General features: G+C 44.8%; 1 protein-coding gene across 1 annotated transcript in view; it reads left to right on the forward strand.

Moving 5' to 3' along the window:
• The window catches only part of cps1 (carbamoyl-phosphate synthase 1, mitochondrial), a 730,040-nt gene that overhangs the window by 124,584 nt on the left and 581,339 nt on the right, over positions 1–24,117 (forward strand). The window contains exons 25-27 of the mRNA XM_043693435.1: positions 4,724–4,905; positions 10,057–10,251; positions 11,954–12,021. Of these exons, the coding sequence (XP_043549370.1) occupies positions 4,724–4,905; positions 10,057–10,251; positions 11,954–12,021 (445 nt within the window). The remainder of the gene's footprint in view (positions 1–4,723; positions 4,906–10,056; positions 10,252–11,953; positions 12,022–24,117) is intronic.

Consider the following 24,117-nt stretch of genomic DNA (forward strand, 5'->3'; position numbering starts at 1 on the left):
CTCAATCATATTCCCTCTCAGTCTTCTAAGCTCAAGGGTATACAAGCCCAGTCGCTCCAGTCTTTCAGTGTAAGGTAATCCTGCCATTCCAGGAGTTGACCTTGTGAACCTACGCTGCACTCCCTCAATAGCCAGAATGTCTTTCCTCAAATTTGGAGACCAGAACTGCACACAGTACTCCAGGTGTGGTCTCACCAGGGCCCTGTACAGCTGCAGAAGAACCTCTTTGCTTCTATACTCAATCCCTCTTGTTATGAAGGCCAGCATGCTATTAGCCTTCTTCACTACTGCTGTACCTGTATGCTTACCTTCATTGACTGGTATACAAGAACACCCAGATCTCTCTGTATTGCCCCTTTACCTAAATTGATTCCATTTTGGTAGTAATCTGCCTTTCTGTTCTTGCCAACGAAGTGGATAACCATACACTTATCTACATTAAACTGCATCTGCCATGCATCTGACCACTCACCTAACTTGTCCAGGTCAAAATAGGTGCAGGAGTAGGCCATTCTGCCCTTTAATCCTGCACCACCATTCAATATGATCATAGCTAATCAACCTTAATTAGTATCCTGTTCCTGCCTTATCTCCATAACCCTTGATTCCACAATCCTTGAGAGCTCTATCCAACTCTTTCTTAAATGATTCCAGAGACTGGGCCTCCACTGCCCTCCTATTGTCCACCTATTGTCTATTGTCAAAGACAGTGACTCTGAACCTGGCAGAGTTCAGAAGGTCATTAACTTTCTTTCTACAGATGGCTGACACTACACTGACCTGAGTGGCATCCTTGGACCAGGCTGGCATTGTCTGTGTCATGGTCTCTAATGCTGCTCCTGAGGGATGGGGGGTGGAGGGGGTGGTGGTGGCAAGTGCTGCTTCTGCAGCATCCCATACAGTAGGACTTCCACAATCGTACCCACAAAACGGGCACTGATCTTACCCCGTGCACCACATCTGGGGCAAATCTTAGGAATTTTGCAGTACAGCTCCAGGCTGACAGTACTTGGCCAGGTGCACAAAGGGCTTTTCAAGATGGCGGCAGCAGCAGGGATTGTGGTCCTTTGGCTGATAGCCGCTGAGTGGCAGGTTGATCTGGGAATGGTGTATTGTAAGATTGGGCTAGAATCTAATGCGAGGGTCTCTATGGGAATGGGAATGTAGTTTGGTAATGTATAATGAGAAAACTTACAAAGGCTTTGCAGTGGAAATCCCACCAAAAATCTCTGACCAGGATTTAACAAGGGAAGTAGATTGCATAGTGCAGTCTGTGTCCATCTTTCCTCCCCCATCTGCATTGCAAAATGTAGCAATCATGTTTCTGCTCTAGCCAGAGCACTGAAACAGCCCTTCGCAAAGTCACAAAGGCCTGTGACAGCCTGCACTTTCCCTCCCTCTCCGTCATCCACTGCAGTCTCGGAACACACATCAGCATTGGGTTTTAAAGTCCTCATTTACCAACATCTCCGACATGTGCCAAAACTGGGAGAACTGTCTCCTCAAGGACATTGGTGAACAGCTGCAGGCCATTTTGAAGGGGGAGGACAGACAGAGAGCAAGGTACATATTGGTGCCAACAACATAGATAGTAAAAGGAGTGAGTCCCGAAAGCAAAACTTAGCAAATTAAAATGTACGTTATAGAACAGGACCCATAATCTCCAGATTATTTCCAGTGCTGCATGTGAGTGTGTGCAGGAATAGGTGATTAGTCTGTATGCATGCAGGGCTGGAGAGATGCTCGTGGAGAAAGGACTTTAGATTTCTTGGATATTGCGACTGTTTTTGAGAGCGGTGGAACCTGTACAAATTAGTTAGGTTCTTTTAACTAATTTGGGGTGGTGGTGGTATAATTGAAGACTGATTTTAATAAGTTCAAGTATTATTTGGCCAAAGTGGACTGGGAGCAGATACTTTCGAGTAGATCTGTCTCCGAACAGTGGGGTGCATTCAAGGAGGAAATATGGAGAGGAGAGGGCCAGCTTGATCCCATGAAGAAAAAGCATGGGGTCATCAAATCCTGTTGACAGATATACAGCAATGGATTAAGAGAAAGTGGAGGCTTTTGGTGAAAAAAAACATGAGGGCTCAAAGCAGCAGAAGCCCTAGAAGAGCATAGAATGTATAAGAGGGATCTTAAAAGTGCAATTAGGAAAGCTAAATGGGGTTATGAAAGGATACTATCAAGTAAAATAAACAAAAGTTCTTTTATCAGTACATTAAGGGTAAAAGAAGAGAGTAGAGCCTATTAAGAGCCACAATGGTAATTTGTACGTGGTGCTAGAGGATATAGGTAGTGTGGGGGTGGGGTTTCAATGTCCACCAGTAGCTCAGCAGAAGCACTACTCATCGTGCTGGTTGGTCCTGTAGGATAAAACTGTGAGACTGGGTCTGAGGCAGGTAGTGAGGGAGCCAACAAAATGGAAAAACCCAATTGACCTCTTCCTCAACAATCTGCCTGTTGCACATGCATCTGTCCATGACAGTAGTGGTAAGAGTGATTGTCTCCAAAACGATTGTGCGGCGATGTCTCATCTTCACATTAAGACTGTAGTCAATTGTTAAATGAATCAGACTTTGAACAGATCTAGCAACTCAGGACTGGACATCCATGAGGCACTGTGGGCCATTAGCAGCAGCAGAATTGTACTCCAGCGCAACCAGCAACCTCATGGCTTGGCATATCCTCCATTCAACCATTACCATCCTATCAGGTGATCAATCCTGCTTCATTGATAAGTGTAAGAGTGTGCGTCAGGAACAACACCAAGTATACATTAAAAATAAGGTGTCAACCAGGTGAAACTACCAAAGAGAACTACTTACATACCAAACTGCATAAGCAGTAAGTACTGAAGAGACAATGTGATCCCACAATCTACTAGTCAGATCTAAGCTCTGCAGTCCTGCTGCATCCAGTTATGAATGGAGGAGGAGGCTTCATAATTTTCTCTATCTCCAATAATGGGAGAGCCCAGCACATCAGTGCAATGAACAAAACTGAAGCATTTGGCACAGTCTTCAGCCAGAGGTGTCAAGTTGATGATCCACCTTGGCCTCCTTCAGCAGTCTCCATTATCACAGATACCTGTCATCAGCTAATTCAATTCACTCCACATGATATCAAGAAATGGTTGGAGGCACTGAATGCTGCAGAGGTTATGGGCCCTGACAATATTCCCTCAATAGGACTGAAAACGTGTGCTCCACAACTCGCAGTGCCTCTAACTAAGCTGTTCCGCTACAGCTATGTCACTGCTGTCAACCCAACAATGGTGAAAATTGTCCAGGGTATGTCCTGTACATGAAAAGCAAGAAAATCCAGTCTGGCCAATTAATTACCCTGCCTTGAGTCTATTCTCAGTAAAGTGATGGAGGTGCCATCAACAGTGATATCAAGCAGCATCTGCTCAGCATTGACCTGCTCATTGAAGGATCTGCCAGGGCCACTCAGTTCCTGCCATCATTACACCATTGGTTCAAACATGAACAAAAGAGCCGACTTTCTGAGCTGAAGTGAAATTGACTGCGCATGATATTAGGGCCACATTTGACTAAATGTGGCATCAAGGAGCCTTAACAAAACTGAAATCCAGTAGGAATCAGGGGGCTAACTCTATGCAGATGGAGTTATACCTGGCACATAAATTATTGTCATTGTCGGGGGTCAGTCATCTGAGCTCTACGATATCTCTGCAATCATTCCTAAGGATCGTGGCCTCGGTCCAACCATCTTCAACCATTTCATCATTGACCTTCTCTCCATCATAAGGTCAGAAGTGGGAATAGCTGTTGATGATTGCGTAATGTTCAGCATAATTTCTGCCTCTTCGAATGATAAATTTGCATTGCAGCCAGTTAAGAGAAGATTTGTTAATCCCTGGGATGGAGGGCTCACATAAAGATCGAGCAGGTTGAGGCTGTGCTTGTTGGAAGTTAGAAAAATGGGAGCTGATCTTTCTGAAACATCTCCGATTCTGAAGGAATTTGACAGGGCAGACGCTGAGAAGATGTTTCTGTCATGGGACAATCGAGAACAAATGGGCACATTTTTTTCTTAAGATGATGGTAAGGAAGATTGTCTTCTCTAAGGGTTTATTAGTGTTGGGAATTCTACTTCTCAGTCAGCAGTAGAGATTGCGTCATTGAATAAATTCAGGGCTGAGTTGCATGGATTTTCCTTAACGGATTTGGGTGGACAGGCAGGCAGGAAGGTGGAGGAATCATGCCTTAACCAGAATAGCCAGGGTTTTAATAAATAGTGAAACAAGCTGCTCCTCGTAATTTGACTGTGATTTATGTTCTATTCAATATGACTTCACTTGAAAATAATTCATTGTGCGTGAAGTCCTTTTCAATTGGATGCTTGCTCTTTAAATGCGAATAGTCAATTGCTTTCTGTGCTTGGCTGCAGGAGAGTTTGATACTTGCATCAGGAGTGTTGTGTAGCACAGGTACCTGCATATCGTGCATTTTCAGCAATTACAAGAGAATTCTGTCAGAACAGAAAGGGCTGCGTGAAAGTTTTGAAAGGATCGTGCGATTCTGTAAGAAACACTACGAGGCCGGTCTATTGAAACAATGGATTACCTTGTTTTATTTCCAGATGTTCTCACCAGGTATATGTGTTTGTTAGTGGTAAATGGCCCAAGTACTTAATGCAGTTCTTCATATTCCACGTACAGTGACTCGTGTTTCAGAGCAGGATTTTGTGTCTGCAGGTAGCAGTGTGGAATTTGATTGGTGTGCTGTCTCCAGTATCCGGACCCTCAGGCAGCTTGGGAAGAAGACTGTGGTGGTAAACCACAACCCAGAGACTGTGAGCACAGATTTTGATGAATGTGACAGGCTTTACTTTGAGGAGCTCTCGCTAGAAAGAATTCTGGATATTTATGAACAGGAGGTAAGACTCTGATTCCTCTTGCTCTTTGATGTCAGGGTATCTGCCAGTCAGCCCACTGGATTTGTCCAGTAGTCTGCTTGGGTGCCATTAAAATCTTAAAACATGACTTATTCTTGAAGAAATTGGAATGATTAGTGTTCTTTCTTAATTACAGTGGGTTGACAGTGAGGTGTATCAATGAGTTGACTGGGTTAATAGCATGACGTAACCATGTGTTTTTAATAAGATATATCAATCAGTCGACTTGGTTCAGAGTGAGATATTATCAGTCAGTTACCTCTGTTCACAGTGAGACGTCGAAGTGAGTTGAATGAGTTCAGTGAGCAATGTATGAATGAGTTGTCTGGGTTCACAGTGAGTAGTATCAATGAGATGCCTGGGTTCACAGTCAATAGTGTGACGTTACAGCAACTTTGCTAACAATTGCCACCCGACACTCAAAGTCACTTGGTCTACCTCGGCCACCTCCCTCCTCTTTCTTGACCTGTGCACTTCCATTTCCAGTGACAGTTTATGGACTGACATTTACTATAAACGTACAGCTACCTGGACTGTTCCTCCTTCCACCTTGTATCCTGAAAAAACTCCATCCTGTTTTCCCAATTCCTCCGTCTCTGTCGCATCTGCTCTGACAAGGAGACTTCAAGCATCCTCCTATTTCAAACAATGTTTTGTTTCCCTCCTCTGTCATCCAGACAGCACTCCACTGCACCTCCTCCATTCCCCACTCCACTGTTCTAAAACCTCCCCTTCCCCGAATATAATAAAGATAGAGCCCCCTCCTTGTCCTCACTTTCCACCCAATCAACCTTCATATCCAACGTATCATCCTCAAACACTTCAGCCAACTCCAAATAGACCCTACACCCAGGACATCCTCCCCCTTCCCATCATGCTCTACCTTCCAGAAGGACCATTCCCTTTGCCACCACTTGGTTTGCACCACACTTCCCACCAACCCCCGCTTCACCCTACCCGTCCCAACGTACCTTAAGCTGTAACTAAAGAAGATGCACCACCTCCCTCACCTTCATCCAGGGCCTCAAACAGACCTTCCAAGTGAGACAGAGATTCACCAACATCTCCTCCAACCTAGTGTACTGTATCTGGTGTTCCCGATGTGGTCTTCTCTACATCGGTAAGACCAAATCTAGACTAGGTTACCATTTGGCTGAGTATCTTTGTCTGGCCTGAAACTGCCAGCCTGACCACCTGGTCATTGTAATTCCCCCCCTACTCCCCCTCTGACATGGCAATTCTCAGCCTCCTCCATTGCTGCAGTGAATCAGACCGTGTATTGGAGGAACAACATCTTATCTTCGACCTGGGCAGCCTACTGCCTGGACGACTTAAGATTGAGTTCCCAGATTTCAAATGACCTTCCCACCTATTCCAGCCCACCTCCTCTCTTTCATTTCACACTGACCCTTCCTTCCAGCTACCAACTGAACTCCTCTCTCCCAACGACCAACTAGATCATACCCACTACCTGTGCCCACCTATCACTACCTCACCATTCCACTACTCTCCCCACCCCACCCCACTCCTCCCTGTTTATCTGTAGCTCCCCCTATCCCACATCTTGCCCTGAAGATGGGTTAACACCCAAAACATTGACCTTTCCACCTCCTGATGCTGCCTGGCTTGCTGTGTTCTTCCAACTTCCTGTTTGTCTACTCACATTTTGATGCATTGACAGGGGTAACAGCATGATGTATCCATGGGTTGATAGTGCTTTCAGTGAAATATATCGACTGGTTTACTGGGTTCACAGTGAGATGTAGCAATATGTTGACTGGGCTCTGGGAGACGCAGCATTGTGTGTCTGTGTTCTGTGTGATGTATCCATTTGTTGAATGTGTTCACAGTGTGATACCATATTGAGTTGACTGGGTTTATAGTGTGACATGTCCATGAGTTAATATGTTTTCACTGAGATTATATCAATGAGTTGACTGGGTTCACAGGTGATGTAGGAGATTGCAGATGTTGGAGAAGTCAGAGTTGACAAAGTGACTTGCTGTGCTTCTCCCAGCACCACATTTTATTGGTTTTCACAGTAGAAGTGTCAATGATTTGAATGTGTTTGCAATGTGACGTTATAATGAGTTGACTGTGCTAACAGCAGGACATATCCATGGGTTGTGTGTGTTTTTAGCGAGACATATTGTCATAGAGTCATAGAGATGTACAGCATGGAAACAGACCCTTTGGTCCAACTTGTCCATGCCAATCAGACATCTGAACCTAATCTAGTCCCATTTTCCAGCACTTCCCATCTACTTCTCAACCCTTCCTATTAATATCCCCATCCAGATGCCTTTCAGATGTTGCAATTGTACCAGCCTCCACCATTCTCTGGCAGCTCATTCCACACATGTACCACACTGCGTGAAAAAGGTGCCCTTTGGGTCCCTTTTTGATCTTTTCCCTCTCACCCTAAACCTATGCCCTCTATTCTGGACTCTCTCACCTCAGGGAAAAGACCTTGTCTGTTTATCCTATCCATACCCCTCATGATTTTATAAACCTCTGTCGCTCCAGGGAAAACAGCCCCAGCCTTATTCAACCTTTCCCTATAGCTCAAATCCTCCAACCCTGGCAACATCCTTGTCAATCTTTTCTGAACCCTTTCAAGTTTCACAATTTTCCATTCTGTACATCTCTATGACTCGATAACCTTTTTTGTTAAAAAATATTCCTGCCTAACTCTCTGTAATCTCCCTTCAGAATCTCAAACTTTTTCCTTCCATGTTGTTGGTTTCAATGTGTACAATGACCTCCTGCTGGCCCCCTCTCCCCCGTGAGAACATTCTGCACCCTCTCTGAGACGTCCTTGATCCTGGCACCAGGGAGGCAATACCCCATTCTGATTTTTCTGCTGCTGGCCACCAACGTTTGTCTGTGCTTCAGACTAGAGAGTCCCCCAACACAATCGATCTGTTGGAAACCGATGTACCCCTCATTGCATTCGAGCCAGTCTAGATACCAGAAATTTGGCCGTTTGTGCTACATTTCCCTGAGAATCCATCACCCCCTACATTTTCCAAAGCAGCACACTTGTTTGCTATGGGGATCGCCACAGGAGACTCCTGCACTACCTGCCTACCCCTCTCTCCTTTTCCTGGAGTTAACCCATCTCTGTGACTGTATCTGCGACGTTTCTCCCTTCCTATAACTGCCTTCCATCACACCCCATTGCTCTTGTAAATTCTTCATTGTCTCTAAGTGTCGCTCCAATCGATGTGATAGGATTTGCAACCAACAACATTTATTGCAGATATAATCCTGAGTAACCCATAAACACCTTCAACTCACACATCAGACAAAAAGAGCCTATCACTCTACTAAAGGCCATTTTGCTCCTTTCAGTGTACAGACCCAGAAAATAACACCGTCGTCTTGCTCTACAAAACACTGCTCCAGGCTAACTTAATACTTCTGACATATGTTTTAATATCGTGTTGACCAGATTCACAGTGAGACATATCAACAGGGTTCACTGTGAATCCAGTCAACCCATTCCTACATTACTCAGTGAGATGATTGGGTTCACATTAAATGTTTCAATGGGTTAACTGTGTTCAGTGTGATGTTGCAATAAGTTGACTGAGTTACAGAATGACATTCATAGATTGTGTTTTCAGTGAGATCTGTCAATGAGTTGACTGTGTTCACAGTGAGATAATCAGTAGAGGATGGTATGGTGGCCCAGTGGTTAACACTGCTGCCTCACAGCACCTGGGTTCAATTCCAGCCTTGGGCGACTGTCTGTTGGGTGATTGCACATTCTCTGCGTGGGTTTCCTCCAGGTACTCAGGTTTCCTCCCACAGTGTGCAGGCAAGGTGGATCGGCCATGCTAAATTGTCACATAGTCTCCAAGGATATACAGGCAAGGTGGATTAGCCTTGGGAAAGCCGGGGTTACAAGGATAGGGTAAGGGGTTGGATCTGGATGGGACCCTCTTCAGAGGGTAGTTGTGGACTCAATGGGCCAAATGGCCTGTTTCCACATTATAGGGATTCTGTGATTCTAGTACTATCAAGCAGCACCAGCTTAGCAATGCCCAGTTTGGGTTCCACCAGGGCCACCCAGCTCCTGACCTTGTTACATACTTGGTTCTAACATAAAGCTAAACTCCAAAGGTGAGGTGAGAGTGACTGCCCTTAACATCAAAGCTGCCTGCGACTTAGTGTGGCATCATGGAGCCCAACAAAAGTGGAATTAATGGGTATCGGGGGCAAACTTTCCAGTGGTTGGAGTCATATCTGGCATATAGGAAGATGATCATGATTGTTGGAGGTCGATCATGTCAGCTCCAGGACATCTCTGCAGGAGTTCCTCAGGCTGTTTACCTTGGCACAGCCATCTTCAGTTGTTTCATCAATGACCTTCCCTCCATCATAAAGTCAAAAGTGGGGATGTTCACCAATGATTGCACAATGTTCAGCACCATTTGTGATTCCTTAGATACTGAAGCAGTCCGTTCAAATACCACAAGATCTGGATAATGTTCAGGCTTGGGCTGATAAGTAGCAAGTAACATTTGTGCCACACAAATGCCAGGCAATGACCATCACCAATGAGAGACAATCTAACTACTGCCCCTTGACATTCAATGGTGTTGTCATCACTGAATCCCATTACAATGAGTTGACTGGGTTAACAGCATGAGACATCCATGAATTGACTATGTTTTCAGTGAAATGTATTCATGGGTTGAATGGGTTCTCAGGGAGATGTATCAATGAGTTGAATGTGTTCACAGTGTGATGCTACATTTAAGTTGACTGGGTTTATCCATGAGTTGACGTGTTTTCACAGAGATTTATCAATGTGTTGACTGAGTTCACAGTGAGATGTATCAATGAGTTGCCTAGCTTCGCAGTGAGATGTATCAGTGGCTTGACTGGGTTCATGTGGTTGTGTCAATGAATTGAGCGTGTTCACAGTGTGATGTTACAAAGAGTGACTGGTTTAACAGCGTGACATATCCAAAAGTTGACCGTGTTTTCAGTGAGATTTATCAATGTGGTGATTGATTTATCTCAATGTGAACTCAATGAGTTGACTGTGTTCCCTGTGAATTGTACCAGAGTTGACTGTTCTCTGAGACATTTGAGTAATTGGTCTATGACATTTTTTCTCAGAGCTGCAAAGGGTCCATTATTTCTGTTGGTGGACAGATTCCAAATAACCTGGCTGTTCCATTGTACAAGTATGGTGTGAACATTCTGGGCACAAATCCAATGCAGATTGACCGAGCTGAGGACCGAGCAGTCTTCTCAGGTGTGCTCGATGAGCTCCAGATATCCCAGGCTCCATGGACGGCAGTTAATTCTTTGGTGAGTATTCTCACTGTTTCCTTGAAGTCAATTTGTGGCCACAAGATTAGTGAGGATCAGCAAGGAGTTTACATGAAGAGTTGTACCCATGAAAGTATGATCCAAATTGCTCGAGGTAATTTGCACTTCCAATGACATTTGAAGAGCTAGTGCTTCTACTCTGTTTGATAACCTGATTTTGTCACTTCTGTCATAATTTGGTTGGTGAATTAAATAGTAATGGTCTGCTCTGTAATCAGTACTGAATTGGGAGATGGTACTGGGCAGGGTGATACTAGGCATACAGACACACAAGATGGCCGCTTGACACAAGATGGCTGCCGGGCCACAATATGGAGAGAGACAGCAGAGCAAATACAGACATTTCCTGTGGCCACCAGAATTCCAGCACAATGCACTCACAACCCAGTTGATTAGTTTAAGGTAGGTGGGGGAGAGAATACACATGATTAGCATCTACTGCCTGCCGAAGTATCTGGGTCCAGCCAACCCTTCGATAGGATTGCTAACTGTTTGATACAGACTTGGTATAGGGTGCTAGTAGCCAGGCTGCAGTAATTGTCCTTCTCAGGAAGAACAACTAGTGCCCATTACTACAGCTATGGACTTCTGTGCAGATGCTGAAATTGATGATGACTGCACTGAAATGAACAAAGGCTGTACTGGAACTGACAATGACTGCAATGTTTAGAATAAACTAACTATTATACAAAGACAGTAACCTCATCACTGACCTATTATATTACAATGTGCTGTGGATGGAGAGAAGAATGTGCTGCTGGTGTCTCTCCCTCCCCGGAGCTCCGGTATTTCCTTGTCCTATAAACTCTGTCGCTGAACCTGGACTCTGACTCCGAGGCTGGTGATTTTTCCCACAACAGTACTCCGTATTAGCCACACTGGAGAGGCATAGTCACTAGGAGCTGAAAGGCATTGACACAGTGTTAGTCACAGGGCAGCAGAGGTAGTGGGGGAAGCAAGGTGTTAGCCTGACCTCTCAGGCCAGGCTTTGTTCAGAAACTGAACAAACGAAGTCCTAACTCCGCTGAAATTCCTACTTCTCAATCTACTGGATGAAGAGCAACTGAGAGAAAAGATGGGGTCATTCACGCCTGTGATTACCCTTGTAGAGGGATAGCCTCTTGAAACTTTCTGACTGAAGATCCGGTTAATTGAGGAAGACACTCTGTGGGAGTGAGGATATGAGTACCAGCAGATGACCATGCCCAGCGTTGTTCAGCACATTGAGGAGAGCCTTAGGGCACTGCTCAATTTGTTATTTTATTGGCATGGTCTCTGGCCCATGTCCAGGATTTGCTGTTGCTCATCAGCCACCACAGAGTGATTTTTGGTCTTGTTGGACTAGTAAGTGCTTGAGATACTTGTAAGAAATTGAGCAGCCTCTCTTGAGTAGAGAGATCAATTGTTTCCAAATCTGACCTCTCCATTCTGCAGGCTTTGCTACTGATTATCTCCCCTTTGTCCATAATACTGAGCATGTACTCGATGCTATGTTATCATTGGGAAAAGACAGTTCCACGCCCTGGGGTAGATGCGAAGACAGAGCTGCAGCATTACTCGCAACATCTTGGTCTTGTGCTGGAAAGGCCTTGCTGTTGCTTCCCGGACCATTCTTCGTGAGGTGAATCGTTGCTGTGAGTAGAGTCGCTCTTTCACTGACTGACTTCTCTCTTTGTGCCAGGATGATGCCCTCTCATTTGCGGAGACTGTCGGCTACCCCTGTTTGCTGAGACCATCTTATGTCCTGAGGTAAAGCCGTTACTTCGGGGTCTGGGCATATCCAGGATATCGGTGAGAAATAACAAGCTGATTTTATTTTTAAAAAGACGAGCATCCAATCTGTGCATACTTTCACGTACAGAACTGAGTTTTGTGCAACTTGTTATCAAGTACTTTGCTGCCTATTTCAATCTCCTCTGTAGGTGCTTACTTCCCTCACTCAGACAACCATTCTTGTTGTCTGATCTTAGATAGCGAGTGTTGAAATCCTTTTGAACTATGGAACTCTTTGACAGGAGCAGAGAATATAGCTCCCAGGGACTGGAGAAACTGCCTGAAGCCATTTATTGTCAGGTAATGTTCCAGCAGTCTCTGATAGAATCTGACCAGCTAGTTCAGGGTGAGTTCATGTGGATTTGACTGTGGATGGATTGGAGCAAGTATAAAGCAGCAGGTTGAGTGAACTTTTTTACTTGCGTTTTCCAAAGCCATCCCAGAAATGTTACTGCTGAATTATCTTCAAGTGTGCTAAGGTTCTTGAGGCCAGAAGCCGGTGTATTCCTGTGTATTTTCTGTGTATTCCTGCCAGAATCACAAGAATGGCCTGTAGTTGGTTGAAGGTGACATTGAATTCATGGTAGTGCTTAACTGAGTTATGGTGTATTTGAATCAATTGACCATCCTCTTCACCAAATTGCAACAAGAACTTAGCAATTCTCTTCATCAAAAAATGTCAAGAAGCCGCCTCTGGGCATCCTTGCAAAGCTCAGAAGTGTGAAGGTGGGTAAATATCCTGGACCAGATGGACTACATGCCACAGTTCTGAAGGCGATCATAGAATTCCTATAGTGTTGGAAGCAGATCATTGGGTCCACACCAACCCTCTGAAGAGCATCCCTCCCTGACCCTATCCCTGAGATGTTGCATTCCCCATGGCCAGTCCACCTAATCTGAGGAGAGTGTAGAGGCATTGGTCATGATCTTTCAGGAATCACTGGAATCATGAAGTATCCTAGACGACTGGAAAATGGCCAATGTAATCCTCCTGTTTAAGAAGGAAAGGAGGCAGAAGACAAAATTATAAATGGGTTAGCCCGATTTCAGTTGGTAAGATTTTAGAGTCCATTATTAAGGATGAGATTGCAGAGTGTTTGGATGTGCACAGTAAAATAGGGCAGAGTCAGCACAGGCTCGACCAGGGAAGGTCATGCCTGACCAATCTGTTAAAATTCTTTGAGGAGGTAACAAGCAAGTTAGACATAGGAGAGCCAGTGGACATGATCTATTTGGATTTCCAGAAGGCCTTTGACAAGGTGCCACACAGGAGGCTGTTAAGTAAGATAAAAGCCCACGGTGTTTGGGATAGATGGGTAAAGGATTGGCTGACTGGCAGAAGGGAGAGGGCAAGGGGTCTTTTTCAGAATGACCGTCAATAACTAGTGAAGTTCTGCAGTTTTAGTGTTGGCATCGCAACTATACACATTAACGATCTGGAACTGAGGGCATTGTTGCTACATTTGGAGATGAGACCAAAATGGATGGAGGGACAGGTAGTATTGAAGACGTGGGAGGCTGTAGAACGACTTGGACATGCTACAGGTGAGCAGAGAAGTGGCAGATAGAGCACAATGTGGCAAAATCAGAGGATATACATTTTGGTAAGAAGAACACAGGTGTAGAGTATTTTCAAAATGGAGTAAGGCTTCTTGTATCTGAAGTGCAAAGGGACGTGGGAGTCAAAGGCCTGGATTCTCTTAAGGTTAACATACGTGTTTAGTTGGTGGTTAGGAAGTAATGTATTGTTAACATTCAATTCAAGAGAGTTATAAGTCTCGAGCAGCGATGCATTGCTGAGGCTGTATAAGGCTCTGATCAGAGTGCATTTATAATATTTTGAGGTTTTGGATTCTGTTTTGAAGGAAAGATGTGCTGGCGTGGGGTGGGGGGGCGTCCAGAAGTGGTTTACAAGAACGATCCTGCAGAAGAAGGCTTGTCATACAAGGAGCAGTTAAGAACTCAGGGTCTGAAACTTATAGGATACTGAGATGCCTGGATAGCATGGATGTAGAAATTTTCCACTCTTAGGAGAGACTAGAATCCAGGGTACAGCCTCAGGGTGAAGGGGCGACACTGTAGAACTGAGATTAAATTCCCTACAGTGTGGAAACAGGCCCTTCGGCCCAACAAGTCCACACTGACCCTCCGAAGAGTAATCCATCCAGACCCATTTCCCTCTGGCTAATACTACGGGCAATTTAGCATGGCCAATTCACCTGACCTGCACATCTTTGGACTGTGGGTGGAAACCGGAGCACCCCGGAAGAAACCCATGCAGACACAGGGAGAGTGTGCAAACTCCACACAGACCGTCACCCAAGGCTGGAATGGAACCTGGGACGCTGGTGCTGTGAGGCAGCAGTGCTAACCACTGAGCCACTGTGCCACCCATAAGATGAGGAGCAAATACTTCAGCTAGAGAGTGGAGACTTTGTGGAACTCATTGCTGCAGTGGGCTGTGGAGGCCAAGTCATTGAGTGTGTTTAAAATGGAGATAGGCTCTCGGTCAGTAACAGGGTCAGGTGTTATGGGGCGAAGGCAAATGAATGGGGTTGAGAAATATATCAGCTATGATCAGATGGAAGATCAGTCTTGATGGGCTGACTGGCCTAATTCTGCCCTGTTATCTTGTGATCTTTTGGAGCAAAGAGTGGGATCAAGTGGCTTTGAAGAGGTGACTGGTTAGTGACGAGTGATTATCTTGTTTATAATTCGCTGAGCTTACGCTGTTGTTGAATTTGGAAATGCCTGTACATTCAGCTTTTCATACAGCCGTACACAGATTCTATCAAAGGCTATATTTGGTGATATTTGACTGGCTTTAGATTTAAAATCTAGAAATATTAATTGTGAAAAGTAGTAGTTAATAGGACTGGTCATTATTTGAGCCATGCAAAGGCTTTTCCCACCTTTTATTCACAGTCTGAATGAATGTATCAGGAATTAGTTGGGGATCTACTGACATCTGTGAGAAGAACCAGGTTTAGTTTGTATCAAACAGTAAATATCCAATCTCTGACTTGTGAAATAGAGGGAAAATTGGAGTACAAGAGAAAGCTAGGTAGAAATATAGAGACAGAAGAAGAGTTTCTTTAGATATTTAAAGAGTCCAGTGTCAAGAGAAAGGAAGTCAACATGAGTGCTATAGTGAGTGAGTCTGGGGAATTAGTGATGGCAAATGAACAGATACTTTGCACCAGTCTTCACTAGAGAGAATATAAGTAACATCCCAGAAATAGCTGTACATCAGGAAATGGAAGACCAGGAGGGACTCAAGATTATAAATCAGCATGGAAGTGGTATTGAGCAAATTGCTGGAGCTATAGCTGATAAGTTTGCTGGATTTTGATGAATTTCATCCTCAGGTCCTAGTAGAAGTGACTAGTTCAGGTAATTCATGTGTTGTTTTATATTTTAAATTCTCTAGAGTCAGAAAAATAGCAAATGTAACTCTGTGGGACCTGTACAAGCTGGATAACAAAGAAAATTTACAGCCCAGGAACAGCCCTCCAACCTGTGCCGATCCAAATCCACTGTCTAAGCCTATCGCCCAATTCCTAAGCATCTGTATCCCTCTGCTCCCCACCTACTCATGCATCTGTCCAGATGCACCTTAAATGAATCTACCGTGCCTGCCCCTACTATCTCTGCTGGCAATATGTTCCAGGCACCAGGACAGATTACACCTCAACGGGACTGGGTCTGATAATCTCACGGAGAATTGCGAGAGCTGTTGGGCTAGTTTAACCTAACTTATCGGGCGATGAAAACATGCCGGGTGACCCAAATTAGAAGGGAGTAAAGTTTGTAACAGAAAGTTGAAAAGATGCTTGGGAGATCAGAAAGAAGCGAAACCTTGCTGAGCTTCAAAAGTAGAATGATATTAAAAAGTCAAAGTTAAGGGCGCTCTACCTGAATGCAAACCCCAGCATTCACAACATGATCGACGATTTAAAAGCACAAATGGAGATAAACAAAATTACAATTGCTAATACAGACGCATAGCTGCATTGTTCCCAGGGCGAAGAACTGATTATAGACAGACAGATATCCTACAGTGTGGAAACAGGCCCTTCGGCCCAACAAGTCCACACTGACCCTCTGAAGAGTAACCCACCCAGACCCATTTTCCTTTGACTAATGCACCTAACACTATGGGCAATTTAGCATGGCCAATTCACCTGACTGTGGTAGAAAACCGGAGCACCCGGAGGAAACCCACGCAGACATGGGGAGAACTTGCAAACTCCCCACAGACAGATGCCCAAGGTTGGAACTGAACCTGGGACCCTGGTGCTGTGAGGCAGCAGTGCTAACCACTGAGCCACTGTACCGCCCCGTGACGTTTGGGAAGGGCAGATAATTAAATGGCAGAGTAGGCTCAATGGACTGAATGTCCTGCCATTCCTTTGTTCCGATATTCCTAACTTCTTTATTCATGAAGGGTAGGATAGTATTGGCCAGTTAGCTTAACATTTGCCATTGGGAAAATGTTAGACGGTATTATTAAAGTTGTTATATTAGGGCATTTAGAAAAGTGAAAAGTAATTGGACAGAGTCAGCACGGCTTTTTGAAAGGGAAATCATGTTTGATCAATTCCTGGGAGTTCTTTGAATAAGTAAAGTGTGCTGTGAACAATGAGGAGCCAGAAGATGGACTGTATTTGGACTTCCAGAAGGCATTTAATAAGGTGCCATATCAAAGATTATTGCAGAAAATAAGAGCACGTAGTACAGGTACCAACATATTGGCACAGATAGAAGGGTAGCTGGCTAGCAAAATAAAGTAGACCGGCAGGAGGCTGGAAGAACACAGCAAGCCAGGCAGCATTAGGAGGTGGAGAAGTCAACATTCTGTGTGTAACCCTTCTTTAGGACTGGGGTGGGTGGGTGCGGGAGGAGCTGCAGATGAAGGGGCAGGTTGGGCAGGGTGGTGAGGTGGGGATAGGTGAAGACAGGTAGAGCGTACAATCTGGTTGGTCAGTGGGAGGAATTAATCCGGATGGTGGCAGGGAGCAGTGGCAGTGAGGAGGACGGTCTGGGAAGGGAGTCGGGGGATGGGGAAGGAAGGTTTTAAAATTGGAGAACTCAGTGTTGAGTCCTCCGGGCTGTAGGGTGCCCAGGCGGAAGATGAGGTGCTGTTCCTCCAATAGGCGCTGTGGTTTGTTTCAGCAACGGAGGAGGCCAAGGATGGTCATGTTGGAAAGGAAGTGATTGCAGGAATGAAAATGGGCGGTGACTGGGAGGTCTGCTCGGCCCCTGTGCAGAGAAGACCACATCGGGAGCACCCGATGCGGTAAACTAGGTTGAAAGAGAGACAGGTGAACCTCTGTCTCACCTGGAAGGACTGTTTGGGGCCCTGGATAGAGGTGGGGTGTGGTGTATTGGTAGGTTTTACATTTTTTTCTGGTTGCAGGGGAAGGGGAAGTGATCTTCTTACAGTGGGGAGACCGAACATAAGCTTAGGGAACAGTTCACCAAGCAGTTGGGCCTGCAGTGACCTAAGGGCCAACTTTTTCACACAGATGGTGGTACGGGTATGGAAATGAGCTGTAAGAGGAAGTGGTGGAGGCTGGTACAATTGCAACATTTAAAAGGCATCTGGATAGGTAAATGAACAGGAAGGGTTTGGACAGATATGGGCCGGGTGCTGACAGGTGGGACATGATTGGGTTGGGATATCTGGCATGGACGGGTTGGACCAAAGAGTCTGTTTCTGTGCTGTACGTCTCTATGCTCTAAATTAGTCATTTTTTTGGTTCGTAAGTCATGGGGCCTCAAAGTTTTCCAATTGTCATATACAAAGCAGGAATAGGGAGGATTATAGTTATGATGGCTTGACCCTTCCTCAGTCCAACACAGTGACCTATTGTTTGGTTTACGCCTTTCCCTTTTCACTCTGTCCCTTGCTGAGCTAGGGCCAAGGGTGTGTTTCCCAAGCCTTGGTTTCTGGATTCCAACTTTTGAAAGAAAAACACAGCAAAAACATGTAAAATGAAATCAAAGTCAGGATTTGTTACTGAGACATTTAAAATGCGAGCAAAGTGCTTCACTACGCCATCCACATACACGAAACACACACAGGAAATTAAGGCAGGCAGGACAGGGGAACTGTTGCAAATGACTACTTTTGGCAAGTCCAGCAGTATTGATAAAATAAAAACTTACCCCAGGTGAGTCACAAGCTCCCAGAGGTCAGTGTCCTATAATCATTTTCTCATAGAGATGGGCCTAGTTGTTTTCTTTCTTGCAGGCGAACTGTCTCCAACTTGGAGACAGAGATAGAGCCTCTGAGACAGAAAGTGACCTCAACCAGGAGTCCTCCTTCCCTCTGGAGGTTAAACAGCAACTGATGTAAAATCCCAGTATGTTTAAACTGATGTAAAATCCCAGTAGTGGGTGGCACAGTGGTTAGCACTGCTGCTTCACAGCACCAGAGACCCGGGTTCATTTCCCGCCTCAGGCGACTGTTTGTATGGAGTTTGCACGTTCTCCCCGTGTCTGCGTGGGTTTCCTCCGGGTGATCCGGTTTCCTCCCACAGTCCAAAGATGTGCAGGTCAGGTGAATTGGCCATGCTAAATTGCCTGTAGTGTTAGGTAAGGGGTAAATGTAGGGGTATGGGTGGGTTGCGCTTCGGCGAGTCGGTGTGGACTTGTTGGGCCGAAGGGCCTGTTTCCACACTGTAATGTAATCTAATCTAATCTAAACAATTCAGTCATGTGACAAAGGCATGCATTTCTGGTACTGATGGTCTATAATCGGAATGTCTTTCAACTAACAATGTGATCTTGCCTCCCCCCACCATCGGAAATTCCATTGTGACGTACAGAGGTTAAAGTATGCACAGATATTTTAACATTGGCTAATTTTGAGGTGTCCCTTTGTCCGGAGCTAGCTGGGGACAGCGTTAGCTGGACAGTCTCTACAAAGTAAGGGATTCAGATGATTCTGGAAAATGTGATAATGTGATCAGTGGCCATTTTACGAGTTGGGCAATGTTGCCCATTTTTAAACAGTATGCAGTTTAAATATGAACATATTATCCGAAAAGTACAGTTGACTTTGGGATTTCTCTTCATGCCCTCCGGCATTATTTAAATAAATAACTTGGATGAAGGAACCAAAGATATGATTACTTAAGTTGTTGATTAGACAAAAGTAGGCAGGATTGTGAAGAGGACCCAAGGAAGCTACACAGGTTAAGTAAATGAGCAAAAATGTAGCGAATGGATTATGATATGGGAAAAGTAAAATTAGCATTTTGGCAGAAGGATTAAAAAAAAGTATGTTATTTAAAAACTGCAGTTTGGGGCACAAACAGACGTTTCTGTGGCCATCAGCGAGACATCAGGATGTGTCGTGTTGCCTCCTTTGTCAGGTTCAAGGATGTTTTGGAGAGGATGCAGAACATTTTGTAAAGAGAGAGTGAGCAGCAATGGGTCATTGTACCAATGGCACAGGTTGGGAAGGGGATGAGAATGTAGGAAACTAGGCATCCGGTTACGCTGAGGCTAGTACAATAGCTAAGGGGAGCAAGTCAAAGGGCAAAATTGGGAATATGGAACTAGGATATCATTACAGAAACATAGGTCGGGGATCGACAGGATTGGCAGCTTAATGTTCCAGGATATAGATGATATAGGAAGGACAGAAATGGAGGCAAGAGAGGAGTGGGAGTAGTGTTTTTGCTCAGTGATAACATTATGGAGGGAGGGTATTTCTGGGAGACGATTCAGTGAAATTATATGGGTGGAACAGAGAAATAAGAAAGGGATCACCCAACAGTTAGTGGGAAGTTGAGAAACAATACGTAAGGAGAGCTCAGTTACCTCAGAATACCAAGGTAATAATGGTTGGGGATTTTTGGCCTGTTATTGTACTAATGGTTTGGATAGGGAGGAATTTAAGTGTATACAAGAAAGGACTAGCCACACTACCATACATCAAGAACATTTCTGAAATGACAGCCAGACTACTGCGACCACTAGGACTTATAACAGCACACAAACCAACAGCCACACTCAGACAACAACTCACCAGAACGAAGGACCCGATACCCAACATGAGCAAAACTAATGTAGTGTACAAAATCCCATGCAAGGACTGCACAAAACACTATATAGGACAAACAGGAAGACAGCTAACGATCCGCATCCACGAACACCAACTAGCCACGAAACGACACAACCAGCTATCCCTAGTAGCCACACACGCAGGCATCAAGGAACATGATTTTGACTGAGACAACACTACCATTATAGGGCAAGCCAAACAAAGAACAGCCAGGGAATTCCTAGAAGCATAGCACTCATCCACAAACTCCATCAACAAACACATCGACCTGGACCCAAAATATCGGCCACTACTGCAGACAGCTGAAACTGACAACGGGAAGCGGCAGGGACAGGCCACTATAAATGCCGGAGGAAACACCACAGAAGCGCTTCACAGGAGGCTCCCAAGCACTGAGGATGTCACCGAGACAGGGGACGAAACGTTTGCCACAAAAACTTCCAGCTCGGCTAACAGAACCACAGCAACGAGCACCCGAGCTACAGATCTTCTCAAACTTTGAATACAAGAAAATTTTCTGTTTCAATATGTGGATATACATACTAGAGAAAGGAGCAACAGTTGACTTGTTGGAAAATAAGGCAGGGCAAGTGACTGAAGTATCAGTGGGGGAGCACTTTGGGTGCAAGTGATCAGAATTCTGTTAGTTTTAAAATAGTGATAGAAAAGGATAGACCTGATCTAAAAGCTAAAGTTCTAAATTGGAGTAAGGCCAATTTTAATGGTATTAGACTGGAATGTCAAAGGTTGATTGGGGACACTATTTGCAGGGCAGTTGGGAAGTCCTTTAAAAATGTAAAAAGGAAGTTCATATTAGTGTGAAGGGCAGGGCTGGATGACTAGAGAATTGAGAAAAAGGAGGAGGCATATATGAAGTTTAGACAGCTGGGAATGAGTGAATCCCTAGAGCAGTAAAAGGGCGATTGGAGTGTACATAAGAGGGAAATCAGGGGGGAAGAAATGGGACAGAGATAGCTTTGGCAGTTGAGTTAAGGAGAATCCAAAGAGATTCTACAAGTACATTAAGGGCACAAGAGTAATTAGGGGGAGAGTAGGGGTGTCTGTGTGGAACTACAGGAAATGGGTGAGATGCTAAAGAAATATTTTGTGTCAGTATTTACTGTGGAGAAGGACATTTAAGCTAGGGAAATTTGGGGAATAAATAGTGATGTTTCGAAAAGAGTTGGTAGCCATGATGTGGAGGTGTCGTTGTTGGACTGGGTGGATAAGGTCACAAGTCAGAGGACACCAGGTTATAGTCCAACAGGCTTATTCACTTTACCTGACAAAGTAGCAGCACTCCAAAAGCCTCTGATTTCAGATAAACCTGTTGGACTATAACCTGGTGTCGACTTACTTTTGATCTTGAAAGGACATTGCAGAAGAGGAGTTGCTGGATGACTTAAAATGCATAAAGGTAGATAAATCCCCTGGCACCTAATGGGGTGTTTCCCAGAACTTTGTGGGCAGCTAGAGAAGACATTGCTGGGCCCCTTGCTGAAGTATTTGTATCATCAACAGCCACAGGTAAGACTGGAGGTTGGCTAATGTGTGGCACTATTTGCGAAAAGCTTTAAGGAGAAGCCAGGGAACTATAAGCCAGGGAACTATAGACTGGTCAGCCAGATGTCACTGGTTGTTGCAGGGGATTCTAAGGGACAGGATTCATGTGCATTTACAGAGTCAGAGTTCTATAGCATTGAGACATGCCCTTTGGCCTGAACTGGTTCATGCCAACCAAAATTTCTATCCACGCTAACCTCATTTCCTTGCTCTTGGCACGTATCCTTCTAGTGTTCTCCTGTCCATGTATTTGTCCAAATGTTGTTAATGTACCCATCTCAACTGCTTCCGCTGGCAGCTCATTCCATATGTGTACCACCCTCTGTGTGAACCAATTGCCCCTCAGGTTCCCTTTTATTCTTTCCCCTCTAACCTTACACTGATGCCCTTTAGTCCTCGATTCCCAATCCCTGGGGAAAAGACTGAGTGCACTCACCCTACCCATGCCTGTCATGATCTTATACACCTCTATAAGGTACCCCCTCAGTCTCTTACGCTCAAAAGAAAAAAAAACCTAGTTTGTCCAACCTCTCCCTATAACTTAGACAATTGAGTCCAAGCAACATCATTGTAAATTTCTTCTGCACTCTTTCTAGTTTAATAACAGCCTTCCTATGGTACAAACAATGACTACAGATCCTGGAAACCAGATTCTGGATTAGTGGTGCTGGAAAAGCACGGCAGTTCAGGCAGCTCCTCAGATGCTGCCTGAACTGCTGTGTTTTTCCAGCACCACTAATCCAGAATAACAGCCTTCCTATGACAAGATGACCAGAACTGAACACAATACTCCAAGTGTGGCCTCACCGACGTCCTGTACAACTGCAGCATAACTTCCCAACTTCTATAATCCGTTCCATGACTGATGAAGGCCAGTGTACCAAAAGCCACCTTCACTGTCCTGTCTACCTGTGACTCCACTTTCAGAGAGCTGTGAACCTGAACTCCAGGATCCTTCTGCTCGACTACACTGCCTGAGGCATTATCATTCACCATGAAACATTTGACTTACCAAAATGCAAGCCCTCACACTTATCTATATAAAATTCCATTTGCCATTTCTAGGCCCACTTCCCCAGCTGATCAAGGTCCTGCTGCAATTTCTTATAACCTTCCTCACTGTCCACGATACTACTTACTTAGTGTCATCTATAAACTTACTAATCATGGCTTGTTCATGGATATAGACAACAAACAGTAATGGGCCCAGCACCACCCATAAGCATCCTTCCACTATTATTCTCTGCTTCCTATCATCAAGTCAATTTTGTATCTAATTTGCCAGCTCACTCTGGATTCAAGCACTCAAACCTTCCAGAGGAGCCTATCATGTGGAACCTTATCGAAGGCCTTACTGAAATCCATATACAGAGGAACCTCAATTATCCAGTTTGATTGATTGAATTCCGGATAATCCAATGCCGGATAACGTAGTTTAACCAAGCATTGGGACCTTGCAATTTTGCCAGATAATCGAGGTTCCTCTGTAGACTACATTTCCAGCCCTGCCTTCCTCAACCTTCCTGTTCACATCATCAAAGAACTGTAACAAACTTGTGAGGCAAGATCTCCCACTCACAACGCCATGCAGACAACTCAATCAAACCATGACTTCCATGTGCATGTATATCTTATCCCTCAAAATCTTCGCAAGTAATGTGCCCACCACAGATGTTAAGCTTACTGCTCTATTGTTCTCAGGCTTTTTTTGCAGCCTTTCTTGAATTCCTTACCCTTCCAGGATCTTACCGGTGGCTAATAATAGTGCAAAAATATCAGCCAGGGCCCCCGCAATTTCTTCACTCGCCTCTTGCAGTGTTCTTGGGTATATCTAGTCAGAGCTGAAAATGTGTTGCTGGAAAAGCGCAGCAGGCCAGGCAGCATCCAAGGAGCAGAAGAATTGACGTTTCGGGCATGAGCCCTTCTTCAGGATTCCTGAAGAAGGGCTCATGCCCGAAACATCGATTCTCCTGCTCCTTGGATGTTGCCTGGCCTGCTGCGCTTTTCCAGCAACACATTTTCAGCTTTGATCTCCAGCATCTGCAGTCCTCACTTTCTCCTATATCTAGTCAGGACCAGAAGATTTATCCATTTCATACATTATAATACAAACAACCCTACCTCAACTGTGGTATGGATTGTCCCCAAGATATCACCACTAACTGCCCCCAAGTTCCCAAGTCTTCATGTCTTTCTCCATGGTAAACACAGAGAAGAAATATTCATTTGTGAACCTCGCCCATCTCCTGCAATTCTACACATACATGTCCACTTTGGTCCTTGCAGGGCCCTATTCTCTCTCTCGTTATTCTTTTCCCTTTAATGTACTTAAGGTATCTCTTTGGATTCACCCTAATCTTCTCAGCCAAGGCTATCTTGTGCCCCCTGTCTCACCCTCCTGATTTCCTTCTTCAGTAAACTCATGTATTCCC

This window comes from Chiloscyllium plagiosum, chromosome 7 (assembly GCF_004010195.1).
Source record: "Chiloscyllium plagiosum isolate BGI_BamShark_2017 chromosome 7, ASM401019v2, whole genome shotgun sequence".
NCBI lineage: Eukaryota > Metazoa > Chordata > Chondrichthyes > Orectolobiformes > Hemiscylliidae > Chiloscyllium > Chiloscyllium plagiosum.